Here is a 17,934-nt window from a genome sequence, read left to right on the forward strand (position 1 = left end):
GGCCCGCCTGGATGTCCGGTGGCACACCGGACATGCACTGTAGAGTGTCCGGTGCGCCACTTCGCGCGTTCCTGACTTCTGCGCGCTCTGGCGCGCATTTAATGCTGTAGCAGGTGACCGTTGGCGCGAAGTAGTCGTTGCTCCGCTGGCTCACTGGACAGTCCAGTGCACACCGGACATGTCCGGTGAATTATAGCGGAGCGAATTCCCGAAGCTGGCGAGTTCTAGAGACGCTCTTCCTTGGAGCACCGAACACTATCCGGTGTACACCGGACAGTCCAGTGAATTATAGCGGAGCGACTCTGGATCTTCCCGAAGGTGAAGAGTTTGGCTTGATGTTCCCTGGTGCTCCGGACATTGTCCGGTGGTGCACCGGACACTGTCCGGTGGCACACCGGAAAGTCCGGTGCGCCAGACCAGGGATGCCTTCGGTTATGCCTAGCTCTTCTTTGTTGAACCCAATTCTTGGTCTTTTTATTGGCTAAGTGTGAACCTTTGGCACCTGTATAACTTATACACTAGAGCAAACTAGTTAGTACAATTATTTGTGTTGGGCAATTCAACCACCAAAATCAATTAGGAAATAGGTGTAAGCCTAATTCCCTTTCACTCCCTCTGCCTAGTGGGCCCGACCTGTCGGCGCCAACCTCCCTAGCCACGCGCGCTCCCCCGCTCTCTGCGCCGCGGGCCCGACCCATCAGCGTCGTTTCCCTCCCCCGCGTGCCTGAGTCGCTGCACCGTGGACCCACCCTGTCAGCTTCGTCCTCCCCGCAACCACCGGTGACCACGGCGTGCACGCACGTCGAGAAAGCCAGCCACGTCCCCACGTTCCCCAGCTACCTTTTGAGCCCCGCCCGCACCTGCTCTGAGCTCTCTCACCCCTGCCTCATTTCACTCGCTCCTAGCCTCTCTCGCGCATAGCCGCCACCACCTGAGCTCGTCGGTGATCCAGGCCCGCCGTGTCGGCTACCGGAGCTCCAGACACCGTGCCAAGCCTCCCCAAGCGACGTCTCGAGGTAAGGAACCATTCCCCACGCTCTGTGCCCCGATTCCACCTCGCCATAGTGAATTCACGCTCACCGGAGCTTTGCCGCGCTGGTCCGCTGCACCCGCACAGTGACCGGTCGATTTAGCCCCGCCCCATGCCGACGCTTTGGCCCTAGGTGTCCCTCATCCCTCACTGGAGCCTGTGCCGAGCTCGACACACTCGATCGACCCTCCCCGCGGCCCGGATTTGTCGCCGGAGTGAACCCGACCCGCCTGGAGTGCCCCTCCGTCGTCTGCCTGTTTCCAGCCCCGCTCTCACGGCCAAAACCCCGCCATCAAGTTCGCCAGGTTCCCCTCACCGGTCGTGGCCAGCTCCGATGACCTTAGACCCTCTGGAGCTCGCACCCGCCTCGCCTCCGGCGACTGCACCGCTGCAGGCCGGGAGCAGCTCCACCCGAGGCTGTTAATCCCCCGAGCGCCTGATCCCAACCATCCGGCCCTGATCCAGTGGTCCAGATCTCGGGATACCGCTTCACGTGGGCGCCCCTGCCCCTGGGTCCCACTCGTCGGTCGCCCGTGCCCCTAGCACTGCGACCGACTGGTCAGCCGCCCTCACCCCCAAGCCGTTGATTACCTTGGCCCGCCTGTTAGTGCGTGCTCGCCCGCGGGATTTGTTCTCAGCCGTTGATCTGAGATCGTATGACCGAGAACGCCCGATACCTCTTCGCTCGGTTATTTTGTTAAAGAGCCCCTCGGTTTCTTTGGAATCAACCCGTCGTCCTGTTTTCTTGCGTCTGAGCCCCTGGTTTCTTGCAGAGAGACCCCTAGACTTTATTTTAATCATAGAAATAAGTTTAATTTAGGGTTTTCTATTCCAAAACTTGTAAATTTCTTAACTTTGTCATATGAACTCCAAATTGGGTGGTTCAAATTGCAAAATGTTCATTATAATATTTTCTATCTATTTAAATTACGTTCATCCACTGTTTCCATGTTTCAAATTTATGGTTAGACTCTAGGTTAGAATAAGGTTGGAAGTAAATATCCTAAGTAATGTTCAAATGCCTAACTTTCTTGTGCCAATGCAAGCAATAATTATTGAAGACCTCAACACACGGCTCCCCACCATAGGAAGTCACCGCCCAAACATACTTCGCCAACGCCGCCATAGCATTCGGCGTCAACTGATGAATCTGAATTTCGAATTTCCACAACACTTCCACTATGAATCGATGCACCGATAAGCGAAGTCCAACAGCGAAAAAGGCCTCAAACACAACCAACTCACCCTCCGACTCAAGGACATCTTCAGCCCCCAGGGCCCACCCAACTCCATTCCCAAAATAACACAAATGTTGCATCTCGTGCACGCGGCTCGAGTAAATCCTCGATGTACTAAACTCCACCATGTGGCCAAGCTATAGCTCCACAACCGCCGCCGGATCACTAATCGTCTTCTCCGATGATGGCGCGTTCGAGGACGCAGTCGCAGCGGACGAAGAAGAAGACGATAGCATCACGTGCCGGCGGCGACGAGTTGTCTGCTTGACGCGGGCCAGATCACCGGTGGCACAGGCTAAGGTTTTTCGCATGAAGATGGATAAAAACCCTGAAGCGCCGCGTGCGTGACTTTTTATAGGCCAAGGAAAATGCCTTGGGAACTCAACAGTACTACAGTAAAACGTCACCTTTCAACGATCACTTTCAAAAAACCCCGTGAGGCCACTTCAATCGAGCGACGGTAGCGTTTCGACCATCTCCTGACAAAGACTTCAGTACCAGCTCACTTAGTCGAATTGTCCCCTCAGAGGGCAAGTGTTGGAGCGTAGGCGTACCGCTCCTCGCTCGGCTGTTTCGTAACAAGGACAAATAATGACGGAGGAAAAGCGAAGGCAGACGAAGAATGATGGAGTGCAGGCCTTGTTGGTTCCCGTCGGAGCAGGCAACGACGAAGGCCTCACCGACTGCCGAAGAACAGGCACACGGAGCACGAAGGCTTCTGTCGCCACCCGCGTGTTGTCGAGACGACGTGCCCATGTAAAACCGCCTGGGGCACCTGGTCCCACTTGTTAGCCACTGTGTGGGTAGAGTTAATGGTGTGTCCGTCCATGTTATACATAATCACGCTATAATGACATGTAATAACCCTTGAGATAGGAATATTCCATAGATAACGTAGGTAACATTGGGGCATAATTATATTTGCCAAGGTGAAACCGTCCTCTGGTTACCTATAAATATACCTGCACTGTACCCTATCGCGGGAGGCTGAAAAACATTGTTGCTCTAATAAACTATGTTGACAAGAATCAAATCATCCCCGTTCTCCCACTGTTTGGATTAGCTTAACCACATGTCGGCAAGTGCCAACAGTCATGGAGGAGCTCTTGGAGTGATGTCAGGTGGTTGATGTTCTTAGGATTAAAGAGATCGATGTGATCCTTTCCATTCCTAAATCTAATGTTCCCAATATGTTGCTAGTAGATTTGATTTTGATAGTTTTATTCTTCTCCCTAGTGAAGTCGCCAAAAAAATTGTTGACACCGGATCACAAACGAGCAAGGACAAGCACACACATGGCCTTGAATGCAATGAGCAACGTAGCCCATCAATGAAACCGATCTACAAACATATTAAGTCGACGTTGATCTCATAATTCGTCAGGTAGACTGTGATCCTATCGCGTGTGTGTATATAGAGTGGTCTTATCTCAATAGAAAACAACTCTAATACAGGTTTTGTAAGTTTTTTATATTTAAAAATCGATGTAAAAGTGAATTGGTAGACAAAACTAGTCTCGTCGGTCACCAAATTAATCCGGACATACATGCGTGCTATATTGCTATGGCCGAACCGATAACATGTAATCCGACTTTACGTCGGCCTGCTTAACTTTCCGGTCCGTCCGATTGGCTCTACGAAAGCTTCTTCATCCGTTCCAAGAAGCTCTTGCCCTGGAGCTTGGCGGAGAAGAAGAGCGTAATGAAGCTTTGGTGGTCCAGCGTCTTATACTTGGGCACCTCCTGGTCCCCGAGGAGCTCCGGCAGCGGCCCTATGGTGGCATGGATGCTGGGAGAGTGGAACGCCGCGATGGACAAGCGCTCCGTGTGGGCGTTGACTAGAGCCCGGTGCTCGACGCTCCTGTACCTCCCGTTGGTGAAGATCTCGAGGACGTCCCCGACGTTGACGACGAAGGCGCCCTGCAGCGGCGTGACGGGAAGCCAGGCCCAGGCACCGCCGCCGTCGGGCGGCCTCTTGATCTGCAGGCCCTGGAGCTGGTTGACCTGGAGGACGAGGGTGAGAAGGTCCGAGTCGGAGTGCGGAGAGAAGCCCAGGACCTTGTCCGCCGCTTCAGCGCAGGGAGGGTAGTAGTTCATCCTCACCGACTGTATCCCGGCACCCCGCTCCGGGTCCATGTCCATGATGCTCAGCTGGAGGCCCAGGTTCATGTACATGGCTCCCAGCAGGCGGTCGGCGACGTGCTTGACGGCGGCGGAGTAGGTGTCCAGCGTCTGCCTGAAGCTCTCACCAGCAGGCCAGAAGCTGAGGTTCCGGTGCTCGGGCGGCTGCGTGTTGAGGTAGAGGACGTCGGCCCAGTCCAGCTTCTGGTCCTCGGAGACGACGAACAGCTGGCCGTACCCCTCCAGCTGGCCTGCCTGCTGACGGTACTGCTGCTTGGCCTCCGCAGGAAGCGCGAAGAATGACTGGATGCTGGCCTTCATCGCCTCCATCACATCGTCCGGAACACCGTGGTTTATCAGCTGCGTGCACATCTTCTTCTTCATTCACCCCCCAAGTCCATCATAAACATCCAGATCTGGCAAGCAAGAAAGAAAGGGAAGCAAAGAAACCCAACCTGGAAGAAGCCCCAGTCCTGGCAGGCCGCATGGAGGCGCGCAGATTCCTCTGGGTCGACCAGCAGCAGTCGCTGGAAGTCGATGATGGGGATGGTCGTCGCGTCGTCGGCAACGACGACATCCGCGGCCAGATCTGGACGGAGATACCTTGGTGGCACTGGTGCATGACGACCAGCGGCCACCATGGCCTGCACGCTGGGCACAGGGAGAGACCCCGTCATCTCCATCTAGATCGTCGAGCTCCCCGGGAGAATCGTACAGTACAGGAGAATCGTTGCAACATGGATGATCAGACAGTTAAGGATTATTTAATCAGGGCCTACCTTTGAGGAATAGGCAGGGATGTTGGACCAGATTGCTGTGCGTTCGGCTGGGGATGATGCTCCTTCTCAAACGCTAGCGAATACGACCCTTTACCCCTTAACTAAAATAAAACTGAAAACAAAGAGATAAATATGAAGAATACCGCTGGTTGTCTATTTCTCTTCTCTAATACCCTAGTTTATAGCTGAAGACTCTTATTTATAGCTGAAATTAGAGTTTCACGAGATTTTCATGACTTAATGTGTAAATTTTTAATATCATTCATCTTATGCATTTCATATGCATAGAAGAACTTGGGGTCAGTGTGCTTTGTAAGATTACTCTTCACATAGCCCTTCTATGCCTACACAATGCAACACATTATCTTCGTAAATAATAGTGGGAGTTAGTTTAATATTCAAACCACATGATGACCGTATGTGGTCATAGTTCTTAAGGCATCACTAGGTGGGTGCCCGTGCGTTGCAACGGGAACATAGAATACTACGATAACTTATGTAGAAATATGTGGTGTTTACATCCGGTATGTACAGAATTTTTTCCATATAAGGACCACGTGTCGCGTCGCGTTCAACAACGCATCAGCAGAGAGTGTGCTAAAAAGGAGCCAGTCTCGCAGGTCGAGTGAGATATGGCGTCGGAGATGAGCAAGAACGTGAAGGCCCTTGACGAGCAGGAGGTCTCCTTGCAGCACTCGCGCGCCCAGACCAGCGATGTCGCCGAGGAGCAATAACAGCAGTAGCAGGCGCTGGATCCGCTGGCGTGATAGTCGTCCATCATGTCGCTGACGCTGGAGGAGCTGCAGAACTCGTTGTGCGAGTCGGGCCGCAACTTCGGGTCCATGAACATGGACGAGTTCATGGCCAACATATGGAACGTCGAGGAGTTCCAGGCCGCCACGGCCGGCTAGAACAAGGAGGGCGTGTATCGGGAGCCGGTGCCCGTGGCGATGACGACGGGCACAGGTGAGAACGGAGGAGGAGGAGGAGGGAGGGGACCGGTTCGGCAGGGGTCGTTCGCGCTGTCGTCGCCGCTGTCCCGGAAGACGGTAGAGGAGGTCTCGGCCGAGATCAGCCAGGGCCCAGTGGACTTCCAGGCCAGCGCGGCGTCGCAGCCCGTGCGGGATGCGAGGCGAGGTGTGGGTGGCCCATTGACTCACGCATCTGCAAGGTGGAGACGGGTGTCTTGTGGGGCTAGCATGTCAGTTAGAGATAGGCGAGGACATGGCCGCGCCAGGGCGCCCACGCTCCACTCTTAATTAGTAGTAGGATTATTACGTTTTTAATGATGCAAGTTGGATACATTTCCCTTTTTTTTAACTTCCCTAATATTGTATTGTCTCTCTTAATGAACTATATTTTCACACTCTTAATCTATTTACGCACGCACAAACTGAGATCTAGTCTCTTTCTTGTTCATGGTTTCGCACTATTTTCGCACCCTTAATATATTTTTGCACTATTTATGCATAGGTACATTGTGGTGTTTTAGGTAGGAAATCAAACAGGCCTGACATATTAAAACTCTGGTTAGTATTTAAAGTCTAACTGCTCCACTAAGTTGAATTAGTGAATAGTGATCACACATAGGCTAAGTTTAGATCCACTTTAAATGCTAGGTTGTTTTCATCAATTGGTATCAACACATGATATATATAGCCGTGGCTAAGGACTTAACTCTCTGCGTATATTAAGCAGTAAAAATAGTATGTAATAATTTGTCTGAAGAAAGAGCACCTAAGGTCACAGAGATCACATTGTCAAGCCAGCAACTCCTAAGATTAATGCTCAGGGTAAAAACAAATTAATTCAATTCCATCTGCGTATATTAAGCAGTAAAAATAGTATGTAATAATTTGTCTGAAGAAAGAGCACCTAAGGTCACAGAGATCACATTGTCAGGCCAGCAACTCCTAAGATTAATGCTCAGGGTAAAAACAAATTAATTCAATTCCATAATGATCCTGTAAAGTGATCTGAACTCACAGCATACTCAATTCCATAATGGCAAAGCATCACAAGCAGTTGATATGAATTATCAGAATGAGAAAACGCGACAGACATAATACTTCACTGTTCTGGATGCTTTGAACTGGGACATAGTTTGGTATGCATTATTCACTTCATGAACTGAAACTAAGACGGCAGTTGATATGTACTGCTACATTCTGGATTACATCAGTATTGCCATCTTTTGCTAACTATTTCAGTAGTACCGTGCCTGTAAGCAAGGCCTCAAAAGCACAAGATCAACCCTAATGACATGTCCCCCTATAAAGCTAATACTACTACCAACAAAACTTTCCATTGTCAAGAAAGCCTCCGATCTGTCTCTGTCAAGAAGTTGAAGCAGACCCCTCGCTTGTGGTGGCCACCTGTAACACTGCAGAAATACATAGATTTCAAACCAAATATTAGCATGATGACAAATTAACCTCTAAGAGAGACAACTCTAAGCTACACAATACATAGCGGAAACAAATAGAGATGAAGATTTTTTTCATTGACTTATTCTTATAGTAGCAACAAAAGTAGGCTCAGGAAAGGTAGGTGACAATCATAGAGAACGAAATGGATTGGAACCCTCAAAGAGAGAAGGTAATTTTTTCCATTACTACGCAAGTCGAAATTACTCCCTTGGCCCAGGTTTTCCATTACAACAGTAGAGAAGTAATTTACCTGATGATTTGAGGCCATCATGACATGCCACACCACAAGTCGAAACTACAATAAAATAATCTCACCAATGCAATCAACTTAAACACACCTCTAGCATATAAAAAAGTAAGAGATAGAGGCTACTTAAACAACTACTAATTGAATAAACACTTACAAGCGCCATCTTGATGAAAAGCTTAGCTTCGCTCGATCTCAAATCTGCACAACAACAACAACAAATAAAATTAGTGACATCAAACATGAACAGGCGAACAACAAAAATCAAGAAAATCACAAGAATTCTCTCGCTAAGAGGTGGGGGTAAGGTCAACAAAGATGACTCATGGCATGGTCTGGGTCGATTGAAGGATTCCCAAGCTTCAGCGATGAGCCCCTTCTTCTCGTAGTACTTGCCTAGAAGGGCTTGGGCGTGGGTGTTCTTGGGACTTAGGTGGACGTCCTCCATGAGATCGACACCATCCTGGTCGAGGCAGCGGCGGCGTGGAGTGTGATGAACTGCAATGAACTCTCTGACATCTATAACGTTCGGACATTTAAAACTCTATGTGATGCACAAATTAAAATCCTATGAAAGGATGGACTGAAGGTTTGATTTTCAGTATTTCTCTCAATTGTGTTAGCAGCCAAGTAATATAGTAGTTTGACAAAGTTTAACTCTAAATTTTGGTTAGCAATGTAGACACGGAAATAAAGTTTGGTACAATTATAGATGCAGTATTGTCTAGGTTTTAAGTTAACGACTCCAATAAAAAAATTGACACTGTCCGCATCTGATCAGCAACCACATATGTGCAACAATTAACAAGCAGAGTTACACATACAATATCAAGGAAGAGACTTTTTTAGATCCACTAACTTCTAAATGAATAATTTGTTTTTGAAGTAGAGTACATTTAATTCACACCAAAATAGTTTAAGCTCTAACTTCATCTGATTATTAAAATATAATTTGGCTAGTGCTAACAAAGGAAGACAATATCATTGTCTTATTATTCCTTTTCAGGTAATGTTAAGCTAAATGGTCAGACCAAAATAGTTATGTCATGGAATAGAGATAATAAATACTAACTGAGTTTGTAGAAATAGATAAAATATATAAGGTGGCATGGGTTGGGTATGTACCATGAAGCTTGAGAAAGGAGAGATGTTCTGGAATTGTCGGTTTTCCTGTAAACTCTGTAAGGAGAATCTTGCAACAGTGCACTTGAAGTTGCATAATCTAGAGTTGATGTTAGGTTGTATTCAGTATTGCTTGTGACATCCAAGAAATCAGCTCTAGTGACTTCAGATTGTTGTACTGATGTAATATCAAGATTCTCCTCGTTGTTGTTTGCCGCAGAAGTAACATATTCATTAACATCAGTACCTAATGTCACCTTGCCTTCATCGTCATGGATCCTAAAAATAACGGCTTATAAGAGCTACATGATAAAGATGGGGCTAAGAAAATAAAAGAAAGGAAAGGAACATACCTGCCATCTGATTGGTCAATTGAATCATCATCAGGAACTGTCGCAGCATCCCCATGACATTCTCATAGTACTTGCCTAGAAGGCGTCCCCCATGCAGAGTGAAATGATCAAATAGTGTTGTCGCTGTAGACACATCTCCATTCAGATCTGCCATCAAATAGGTAAACAGTAATACAAAATGAGAAACTTGATGAACACCTTCAGGAACATCCAATTCACAATGTAACACAATAGATGGCCATCGTCCCATTTTATTTTAGAAGGGGCATAATAGGTAACAGGTAAAGTAGTATAAGGATGGCAACATAGGGACACACATGTGTGATATCCAAAGACAAGGGGGATGTGTGATACCTACACATTAGGAAACAAAAGGGGAAAAAGATCCACAATTCCACATAATAAATAAAATAAAGAACTTACAACTTAATTTACTTATTAGTAAGTAGGGTCATCGGAATCATATAAGCCGGACAACATGGGGAAATACAGGTAAGACAAAGCAAGGCTGATTTTGACTTACTTTGGTTGTGCTCAAATGGAAGGCCATTGAGCTGAAAGTCATCTGTTTTCTCTATCGAGCCTTCATCCACATGACTGACAACTGCAGTATATTCTGATTGTATATCTTTACCAGAAGCAAAAACTTGTCCAGGAGATATCAAGCTTTCTGTATTGTCCTCTTCCAAATCTGCATATTTTTCAATGTCATCTTCATTGGCATCTGGCGTTGATGAACCTTGTGCATTAGCACTCATGGAAGGGGCTTCAACATCTATTCCCTCAGCTGAAGGTAACATATCAAATGCGGAAGCATCTTTAGGTAGAGAGTGCACCTCAACAGCACCGTTTGGCAACTTATCTGCTGCGACATGGCCTGCTTCTGATGCAAAAACTTATCTGTCTTTAGGTTGCTCGTGTCGTCAGTTTCCTTTGCTGACAACAACTCCTTGCTTGACGCCGACGCATCCTCTGTGCTTCCTGTGTAGCGGAGCTAACATTCCCCACTCCTTAAAATGCGGCTTGCCCCCAAGCCGCTGATGGTGTAGGACCAGCTTCTACAAGTGTGTAGAGAATCGAAGCTACAGGTTTAGGCTCGACATCAGCCTCTTGAATCGCTCTGGTAGTACATGAAGACGATGATGTTCTGTGAACCGGCAAAATTCCTTTGGACACGAAATTGCTCTCGTGGGACCTCTCTGGCCGAGGCATCTCAGTACCAGAACCAGACTTCTGTCTAAATAATTGTTGCAGTAGCCTCTTCGGCTTGGGCCTCTCGATATCGAACATAGCTCTTGGTGAACTCGCTGTCTTGATCTTGTCGTCTTTCACTGTATATTTGCCTTTCGGCGAGGGCAATCCGTCAAGTCCCAAGAACTTGGCTACCAAGCTTGGCATTTTAGACTTCTTGGCTGCACTGATGCACAAGATGGCAACGACCTGGGCACAACTTTCTTCTCATGAGTAGACTTGGGCGTCATCAGGTAGCTGTTCGCCAAGTGTTGTGCCGACTGGCTCAAAGATGCCTGCTCAGTACTGGACATGGACACCAGAAATTGGCTGTTCTTTTGGAAATTATCCTTGACTGCATTCTTCAGCTCATCGGTCGGATACTGAAGTACTGAACGGTTCGAGTTTGGAACACTTCATTCCGCCCCGTCCCCAATCTCTCCATCTCCGGCTCTCCACCTTCCACAAATCCCCAAATCGCCACATCAAATCGAATCCACCCACCACGGACCACGCATTCGCCATGGAGTTTCCCAAGCGAGGGCGAGCTTTTCTCCAAGGTTCCATCGCGAGCCCTCGCTTCAGTTATGCCATATGTGCTCCATTCCGATCCCTTACCTTTCTTCATTTGCAGGTTCCCTGCGAAGGAGCCCCAAGGCGACGATACCTGGAGCCGCCACGGGGGCCGACGAGAACGCAAGCTCTAAGCATCTCGTGCCGGTGGGGGCCGCGTCGCCGAAGAGGAAGAAGGTGCTCGGGGAGAGGAACGACAGCGGCGTCGGGGGCATGGAGGGCGCCGCGTCGGCACCAGTGCAGCAGCCAAAGCTCGCGTTGAGCCCCCCGACGCCCGCGAGCCGCGACGCGGGGCCGTACGACCCGAAGACGAACTACACCACGCCGCGGCCGGCGTTCCTGCGCTACGACCCCGAACGGCGCCGCGAGATCCTCCTCCGGGTGTCGCGTGCGGCAGAGGTGATGTACGACGACTGCTCCAGCACCACATCCGGCACTGCGGCCTCGGAGGAGGACGGTGGCTCGTCCTTGGCCTCGGACGCGGCGGCAGACTCCCTTATCTCGTCGCCGCCGCTACGGGGGGGGGGGGGGGGCGTGCGCGGGTTTCGCGGCGTGGGCTGGTGAGGGCGGGGGCGGGGGCGGTCTACATTTTGCTCTTAATAGTTGTAGAGATTAGGCCGTAAGGCGTCCAACTTGCCTTACTTTCTTGACTAAGGCATCCGCTTCAGGGTAAAGGCGTCGCCTTGGCGCCTTAATCCCAATTGGGGCAACACTTTGTGGATACCTTACCGGTTGTAGGAATCAAAGACACCAGTTTACCCAAACACAGCTTCGACGCCGACGCTTTTGAAATCCCGACGCACCAGATCAATTTGCTGCTCTAGCGGTGGGGATCTCCCAGCGGCGACGCAGGCGACCTCCCCCAGCCCCTCCGCGAGCTCTTCAAGGCGGCGGCGCATGGGACCTCTCCAAGCCGGCCAGTCCCCCTCCACGAGCGGCGTTGTCCAGGGCTCCAGGCAGAAGGCCGTGCCGACGAGTTCCGCCGAAGCGCTGACTCCCTCAGTCCCTCCTCTTCGAGACGAGCCCCTCCTGGATTCCCCTCCGCTTCCGGTGAGCACCTCCCCTCCCAGCCTCCCTTCCCCCTAGTGCGCTCTGCGTTGTGCGCTCTATTCCTCTTCTCTGTGACTGTTGTTCCGTCTGTTGTGATTCATCTAGCCATCTTTCATATACTCATCTAGTCATCTGAAATTGATTCATCTTAGTAGGAAGGAGCCACACCATCGGGCACCATCGGGCGTAGAAGGTGGAGTTGACGTCGAGGAAGAGCGATACAAGAGCTCGGATGATGGGCACAACAACAGCTTGAGCATGGAGGTTGAGCAGCGTCGAGAGTTGGGGCAGGAGCGTCGTCATCTGCGGCATCGTTGGAGAAGACGTCGTCCGCCAGAGAGGAGACGGTAGTCGTTGCTTGTCCGTCGGAGACGAGACGGCAGTCGCTGCTCGTCGATGGAATTAGGATCCATATGAACAAGCACAAATTGATAATAATGGAGTAAATCTTAGAAGTATTGAGATGCACGGTACCCAAATCCATGCATCAAGAAATGAGCAAAAATAACTTCATTGGTGCTCGACATAGGATATGTCTACTAACCGGTGATTTTTCACTGGTTTATCTTCTTTTCTTGAAGCAATCCTGCCACAATCGAAGCTCTATGGTCCTTGGATTCAATGGTGGAGGCCTCGTACTCATGCGGATGAGACGTGGTGTTGGGAGCCATGATTTGGCAGAAGCATAGATTTGGCAGAAACGTTCTGCATTCGCCTCCACGCCATGCCTTTGTACAACCCAGATGAAGACCCCAAGCCTCATTATCACATTGGGGGTCAGCTGATGAAGGTATATATCATGTTTTTAATACCTCTACAATCATGCATCTTGTGAAGTGGAAACTGGAGTCCAACTTTGAAGAAGCATCGAAATGCTACCACTTAATTTTTCTTTGGCAAGAGGTAGCATCTTCTCCTCCGAGCCTAATCATATCAATATCACTAATGTATTCCAACCTCTTCATCGCCTCAATATGCCCCTTTTTCATGGTTGATTTTTCGAAGTACACGTGGCTTGGCTTTGACGACCGATCATCGCAGTCATCTTCATCAAATTCAAACTCTTTACTATCTTTGCTAGACTCTTCGGCCAGATCGGCTAAAATGTCTTCAATGACTTCGTCAACCGCAGTAGAGTCCTCAACCACACCAACCAAAGCACCGCTCGCAACGACTGGGATTTCTCATGCCCTCCCAATAGCATCCGAAGATGCCACAATGGCCAGCTCGATACTCGATTTATCCCCTTCCATTGCTAATGGAATGAACCTGGCAAAGCATGAAGATTATGAGAAAGCAGAAGGCTGAAAGGAGTTTCGGAGGTAGAGAAAGCAGGAGCAGCAGGTCAGCAACAACAGCAAATATTGTACCTCATTGTCAGGTCATCATCTGACGCGAGATTCGAGGAATCACATTCATTTTTTATAATATGAGCTCTAGGAAGGTGTTTTTCGGACCTATGTCGTGAGGCCTACTTCGTTTATTCCGTGGTTTGAGCTCGTTATAAAAAATAAACTAATATCGTGAGGGGCTACTGTTGGGAGCCTACTCTTGTTGAAGGTCCCCGAAACACTAAGATATTGATCATCTCTAAGTTTATTTCAGGTGTCCCAAAGAAATGATAGAACCACATGTCCTATCAACGTGCACAAAGATGAAGCTGGAAGCTTCGATCTTACGATTCGAATACGAAGCTCTTGATCGGTCAGATGAAGGAGGCTTTCGGCTAGCCAAATGAAGGGAAATCTTAAATGCTTGTTCAATAGGTCTATAAGGAAAAAAGACGGTGATGCCCTTAGTGGTTTTTGTAGTTTGTATGTATAGGAATTGAGGGCATGATTGTAATTCCATACAAAGTTGTATGCCAGATCATCACTATAAATAAAGGCAAAGTGTCATGCATGAGAGGGAGAACATTGGGATCTTAGTAACCAGGTTCCCAGATCGATGGGATCGAGAAACGGGAACGTGGTACGTGGTACGCTACTAAAACTAGGATTTAACACTACTGGAACGAGATTGTTCCCACGTTCCCGGAACGAGGAACGTGGCCAAGTTCCCGGTTACTAAGATTGGGATCATAATTACTCCACCTTCGAAGATACACTGCATTTCTGCCTTCGAACCATTTTCTTAACTTCCGAAGGTATAACTGTAAGCATTTGTAATCAAAGAGGAGTAAGAAAGGAAATGCATCAGTAATGACTTGTCTCGATCATATTTACATGTCTTGCTTTTCCTCAATTCACAATTCTAATTATATTCTTCCTTTAATCTATCTGGTCGTTCGCTTCGGATTGAAGCCAGCTGTTTGGACTGCTGCAGCTGCAATCCATAGAGACAGAAACACTTTAGAAGCAGTAGAAGCCGGTACGGATTAAAGCCAAGCAAACAGGCTAACTTCCATCAAGGGATAGACTGAAAGAACGAAGATCCAATGCTTCTAAATTGTGTTGCCCCGTTTTGTTCCCTCACAGGAATCTCAACAGGTGACCAACAGACGGCCATGGCGACAATTTGGGGATTTAGCGGCAATAGAGAGGATTAGGTCAAGACGGTGCTTAGAAAGACAAAGGAGTAGATACGATATATGCTGGAAAGTAACAATGCAAATGGATGACCCAAGAAGTCCAAGCCTGCGAGATGATCTTTTTTGGAGCAGGCTGCGAAAGCTTAAGCGTCGCAGGGTTTTTTCCTTTACGAAGCGACTAGAGAAGTAGAAGTGACGCAAAGTTGCATAATTTGAATCGCCGGTCTGATAAAGTAGTCGAGTCTTCAACAGTAAGCTGAGTCTATAGACTCAGCGGGTTGCATGACATAGTTTGGGACTTGACTAGAAGACAGAAGAACTCGAACATAGCAAGATCATGAAGATTCAAGATTAGAATTTCATTTGCCTGATTCAATGACTCAACCAAATAAGACTCGGGTGCTACTGTTAATAATATATACTAGTGATTCCCAAGTCAAATTAGACGAGAAGACACATACGATGGGCTCTGAGCCCATGGACTCGACAGTCACGACCAGAAGGAAGGCCTGTCGGCAAAGGAATTCTAGAAGAATAAACATGGCAAAGATCTTATCAGACCGGGAGATATGGTCGTGATCCTAGCACATAAGGAAGAAATTCATGTAAAGATAGAGTTTGATTCCCTGTTAGACTCAGTTACCACCTTCATCTTGTAACCAACCCGGATACAAAATCTTATAATCTGCCACCCCTCTTTAGAGTATACAAGGAGGATCAAAGAAGCTCCATGAGGATAGATCTCATAGCAGATAATACAATCACAGTCACAAATAGAACGTAGGGTATTATCTCACCTTGAGAGCCCGAACCTATATAAATCTTCATGTCTCCTATGCCTTTACCTTCAACTTTCGATTACGCAACCTGTAGAAGTAACCTTCTTACACATTTATTTGATCTCCTTTAGTAGAGCTTCGTGCTGGTAACGAATTGAGGACCCCTTGCTACAAAGTGTAGTCCAAGAGCTACTTAACTAGGATAAAACTGAATACAAGGAGACAAATGAGGAGAATGGTGTTGGTTATCTATTTTCTCTTCTCTAACTCTAGTTTGCATAGTAGAGACTCCTTTTATATATAGCTAAAAATAGAGTTTCAGGTATATGGACCGTGTGATCTTTCTTTATCCTTCTCAACACTACCTACTGATGAGTTTCAAGTCTAATGCCAACTGTGGAGCGCATTGCCTTCTCCATTATGGGATGTGGAGAGATTCACAAACATCTATGGTGAGTCTCATGCGTATAGGAATGAGCTGACATGGGATGGCATGAATTCTTAGGCCCTGTTTGGATCCTTGGAATTGAACTCCATTCTAATAATCGTAATAATTTAGGCATAGATCAGTTAAGTTAGTATGGTTTTATATAGAATATATGTGTATACTATTGTTGGTAATATGAGGGGGGATATTTATGTACTACATTTCAGATACAGAAGAGTGAGCCAACATAAGTTGCAGAGTAGAAACATGGACTAGGGATACACAAAATCAATTTCCACCCCCTCGTCCTATAAATTTGGGATATACTTATATCTAAACTTTGGAAGATGGTGGAATGTCAAATTCCAAACCAATTAATCTACTATATTACATAAATTCCAATTCCTTCAAAATAAGGAATCCAACTGACCTCTAAAGGAAACCAGAACGTGTTGATTGAAGATGTTATGACCGACAGCCTAGCAGCCCTAATAAAATTAGTTAGTTTTTTTAGATGGATAAGTATCAGTTAGTTTGTTTAGATGGATAGGGATAAGGAGTTTGTTTAGATAGATAAGGATTTGGTTTGTTAAGATATTAGATAAGGACGGTTGCTATCTCAGCCCTATAAATGTACCCCTTCAATCAATGAAAGATTAAGCAAGCAAATCATCTTGCTCGGCTTCCCCCTTTTCTTGTGTCTACTGTTCACCGCGCGTTACTGTTCAATGCCAGGCAACGACGACAACACCGGCGATGTCGCATTTGCTGTCGCGACCAATTCCGCCAACGCAGCGCTAGAGAAAAAGATCGACACCATGACGAAGGCCCTTGCCGATCTCACTGTCGCCATCACTCAAATGATCAGTAGGCCGCCAACACCACCACCGCCCCCAGCGTCCACCAGCCCTACTTCCATCCATATGGCATGCCAGGTTATGGCGGGGATACCTCCCTTGTCAAACCCCACCACGCCACCCATACCATCATCGCCGATCACCACCACAGCCACTCCACTCCCATCCACCTCAACCAACCTTCCACCGTCAACCTCAGCCTTGCTACCACCCACATCTACCATGCCCATACCCATCCATCAGATACCCTTCCCACACTCCCCATCACCAATCCCAGGCTTTACCGAACCCCACTATACCGCTTACCCACCGCAGCAAAACCCTCCCAACCAGCACCACCACAACCTTCCCTTTCCCACATTCGACGGCAAAGAGGATCATGTTGGCTGGTTGTCCCGCTGTGAGAGCTTCTTCTACAATCAAGCGACGCCAGAGGTGGATAAAGTATGGATGGCCACGTACTATCTCACGAGCGCTGCACAGCTGTGGTCCGTCATGCTACGGCGCGACGAGCCCACACTACACTGGCCATGCTTCAAGACGTTGTGCCAGCAATGTTTTGGGCCTCCTCTGAGCACGAACACATTGGGCGAGGTGGCACGCCTGCCGTTCCGCTCCACGGTGGAGGACTACCAAGATCGATTCCTAGCTCTCCTGTGCCACACGGAGCCCATGCCGCTGCCGCACCAACAGGCCCAACTATTCACCGCGGGACTGCCATGGCATCTCCGGGTGGACGTCGAACTGTGTGTGCCCGGCGACCTGCAACAGGCCATGGCCCTCCGGGCCTCGCCCGAGCATACGAGCGCCGCCAGCAAGGCTCGGACGGTCACGTGCCTCCGCCCTCTACACGTGTACTAGCTACGCCATCCTCGACGCCAAGATCACCGGCCGGGCCAGCGGCTGCTGCCTCCACCCTGGCAGCACCGACGTTCAAGCGCCTCACCCCAGCAGAGATGACGGAGCGGCGCCGCCAGGGGCTGTGCTACAACTGCGATGAGCCGTTTGTACGAGGCCATCACTGCCAATGCCTCTTCTACCTTGAGGTGACCGCCGACAACAACGGGGTGGCTGCGGCGGAAGATCCCCCACCCCCGTAATCCTACCTTCCAGCTCGAGGACGAGCTGTTTTTGGAGGCCGGGAGAGATGTTATGACTGACAACCTAGCA

At 48.6% G+C, this 17,934-nt stretch overlaps 3 protein-coding genes and 1 pseudogene across 7 annotated transcripts; 1 reads left to right on the plus strand and 3 right to left on the minus strand.

Moving 5' to 3' along the window:
* Positions 1-3,703: 3,703 nt before the first annotated feature.
* LOC100282672 (naringenin,2-oxoglutarate 3-dioxygenase) lies at positions 3,704-5,382 on the minus strand. 4 transcript variants are annotated; one of them, XM_008660390.4, is made up of 3 exons: positions 5,168-5,365; positions 4,844-5,039; positions 3,704-4,748 (listed from the first exon to the last, which is right to left on the minus strand). In XM_008660390.4, exons 2-3 carry the CDS (start codon positions 5,027-5,029, stop codon positions 3,903-3,905), a joined length of 1,032 nt encoding a protein of 343 aa, XP_008658612.1. In that variant the 5' UTR covers positions 5,030-5,039; positions 5,168-5,365; the 3' UTR covers positions 3,704-3,902. The 4 variants fall into 4 exon arrangements, with proteins under 4 accessions (XP_008658612.1, XP_035818157.1, NP_001358805.1 ...); NM_001371875.1 differs by having other exon boundaries at positions 3,739-4,748; positions 4,844-5,032; positions 5,168-5,324; XM_035962264.1 differs by having other exon boundaries at positions 3,704-4,763; positions 4,844-5,382.
* A 356-nt stretch (positions 5,383-5,738) lies between these two features.
* LOC103640470 (uncharacterized) lies at positions 5,739-6,587 on the minus strand (annotated as a pseudogene).
* Positions 6,588-7,139: 552 nt separating this feature from the next.
* On the minus strand, positions 7,140-11,091 carry LOC103639628 (uncharacterized). Of its 2 annotated transcripts, XM_020543917.2 has the most exons (6): positions 9,319-11,091; positions 8,969-9,244; positions 8,240-8,341; positions 8,001-8,044; positions 7,847-7,891; positions 7,140-7,550 (listed from the first exon to the last, which is right to left on the minus strand). In XM_020543917.2, exons 2-6 carry the CDS (start codon positions 9,060-9,062, stop codon positions 7,374-7,376), a joined length of 462 nt encoding a protein of 153 aa, XP_020399506.1. In that variant the 5' UTR covers positions 9,063-9,244; positions 9,319-11,091; the 3' UTR covers positions 7,140-7,373. The 2 variants fall into 2 exon arrangements, with proteins under 2 accessions (XP_020399506.1, XP_020399505.1); XM_020543916.1 differs by having other exon boundaries at positions 8,001-8,341; positions 9,319-9,411.
* On the plus strand, positions 10,941-11,685 carry LOC103640471 (uncharacterized). The gene is made up of 2 exons (XM_008663042.3): positions 10,941-11,108; positions 11,183-11,685. The coding sequence occupies exons 1-2, from the start codon at positions 11,072-11,074 to the stop codon at positions 11,683-11,685; spliced, it is 540 nt and encodes a 179-aa protein (XP_008661264.3). The 5' UTR covers positions 10,941-11,071.
* The last annotated feature ends 6,249 nt before the right edge of the window (positions 11,686-17,934 follow it).

This window comes from Zea mays, chromosome 9, assembly GCF_902167145.1.
Source record: "Zea mays cultivar B73 chromosome 9, Zm-B73-REFERENCE-NAM-5.0, whole genome shotgun sequence".
In the NCBI taxonomy this organism is placed as follows: Eukaryota; Viridiplantae; Streptophyta; class Magnoliopsida; order Poales; family Poaceae; genus Zea; species Zea mays.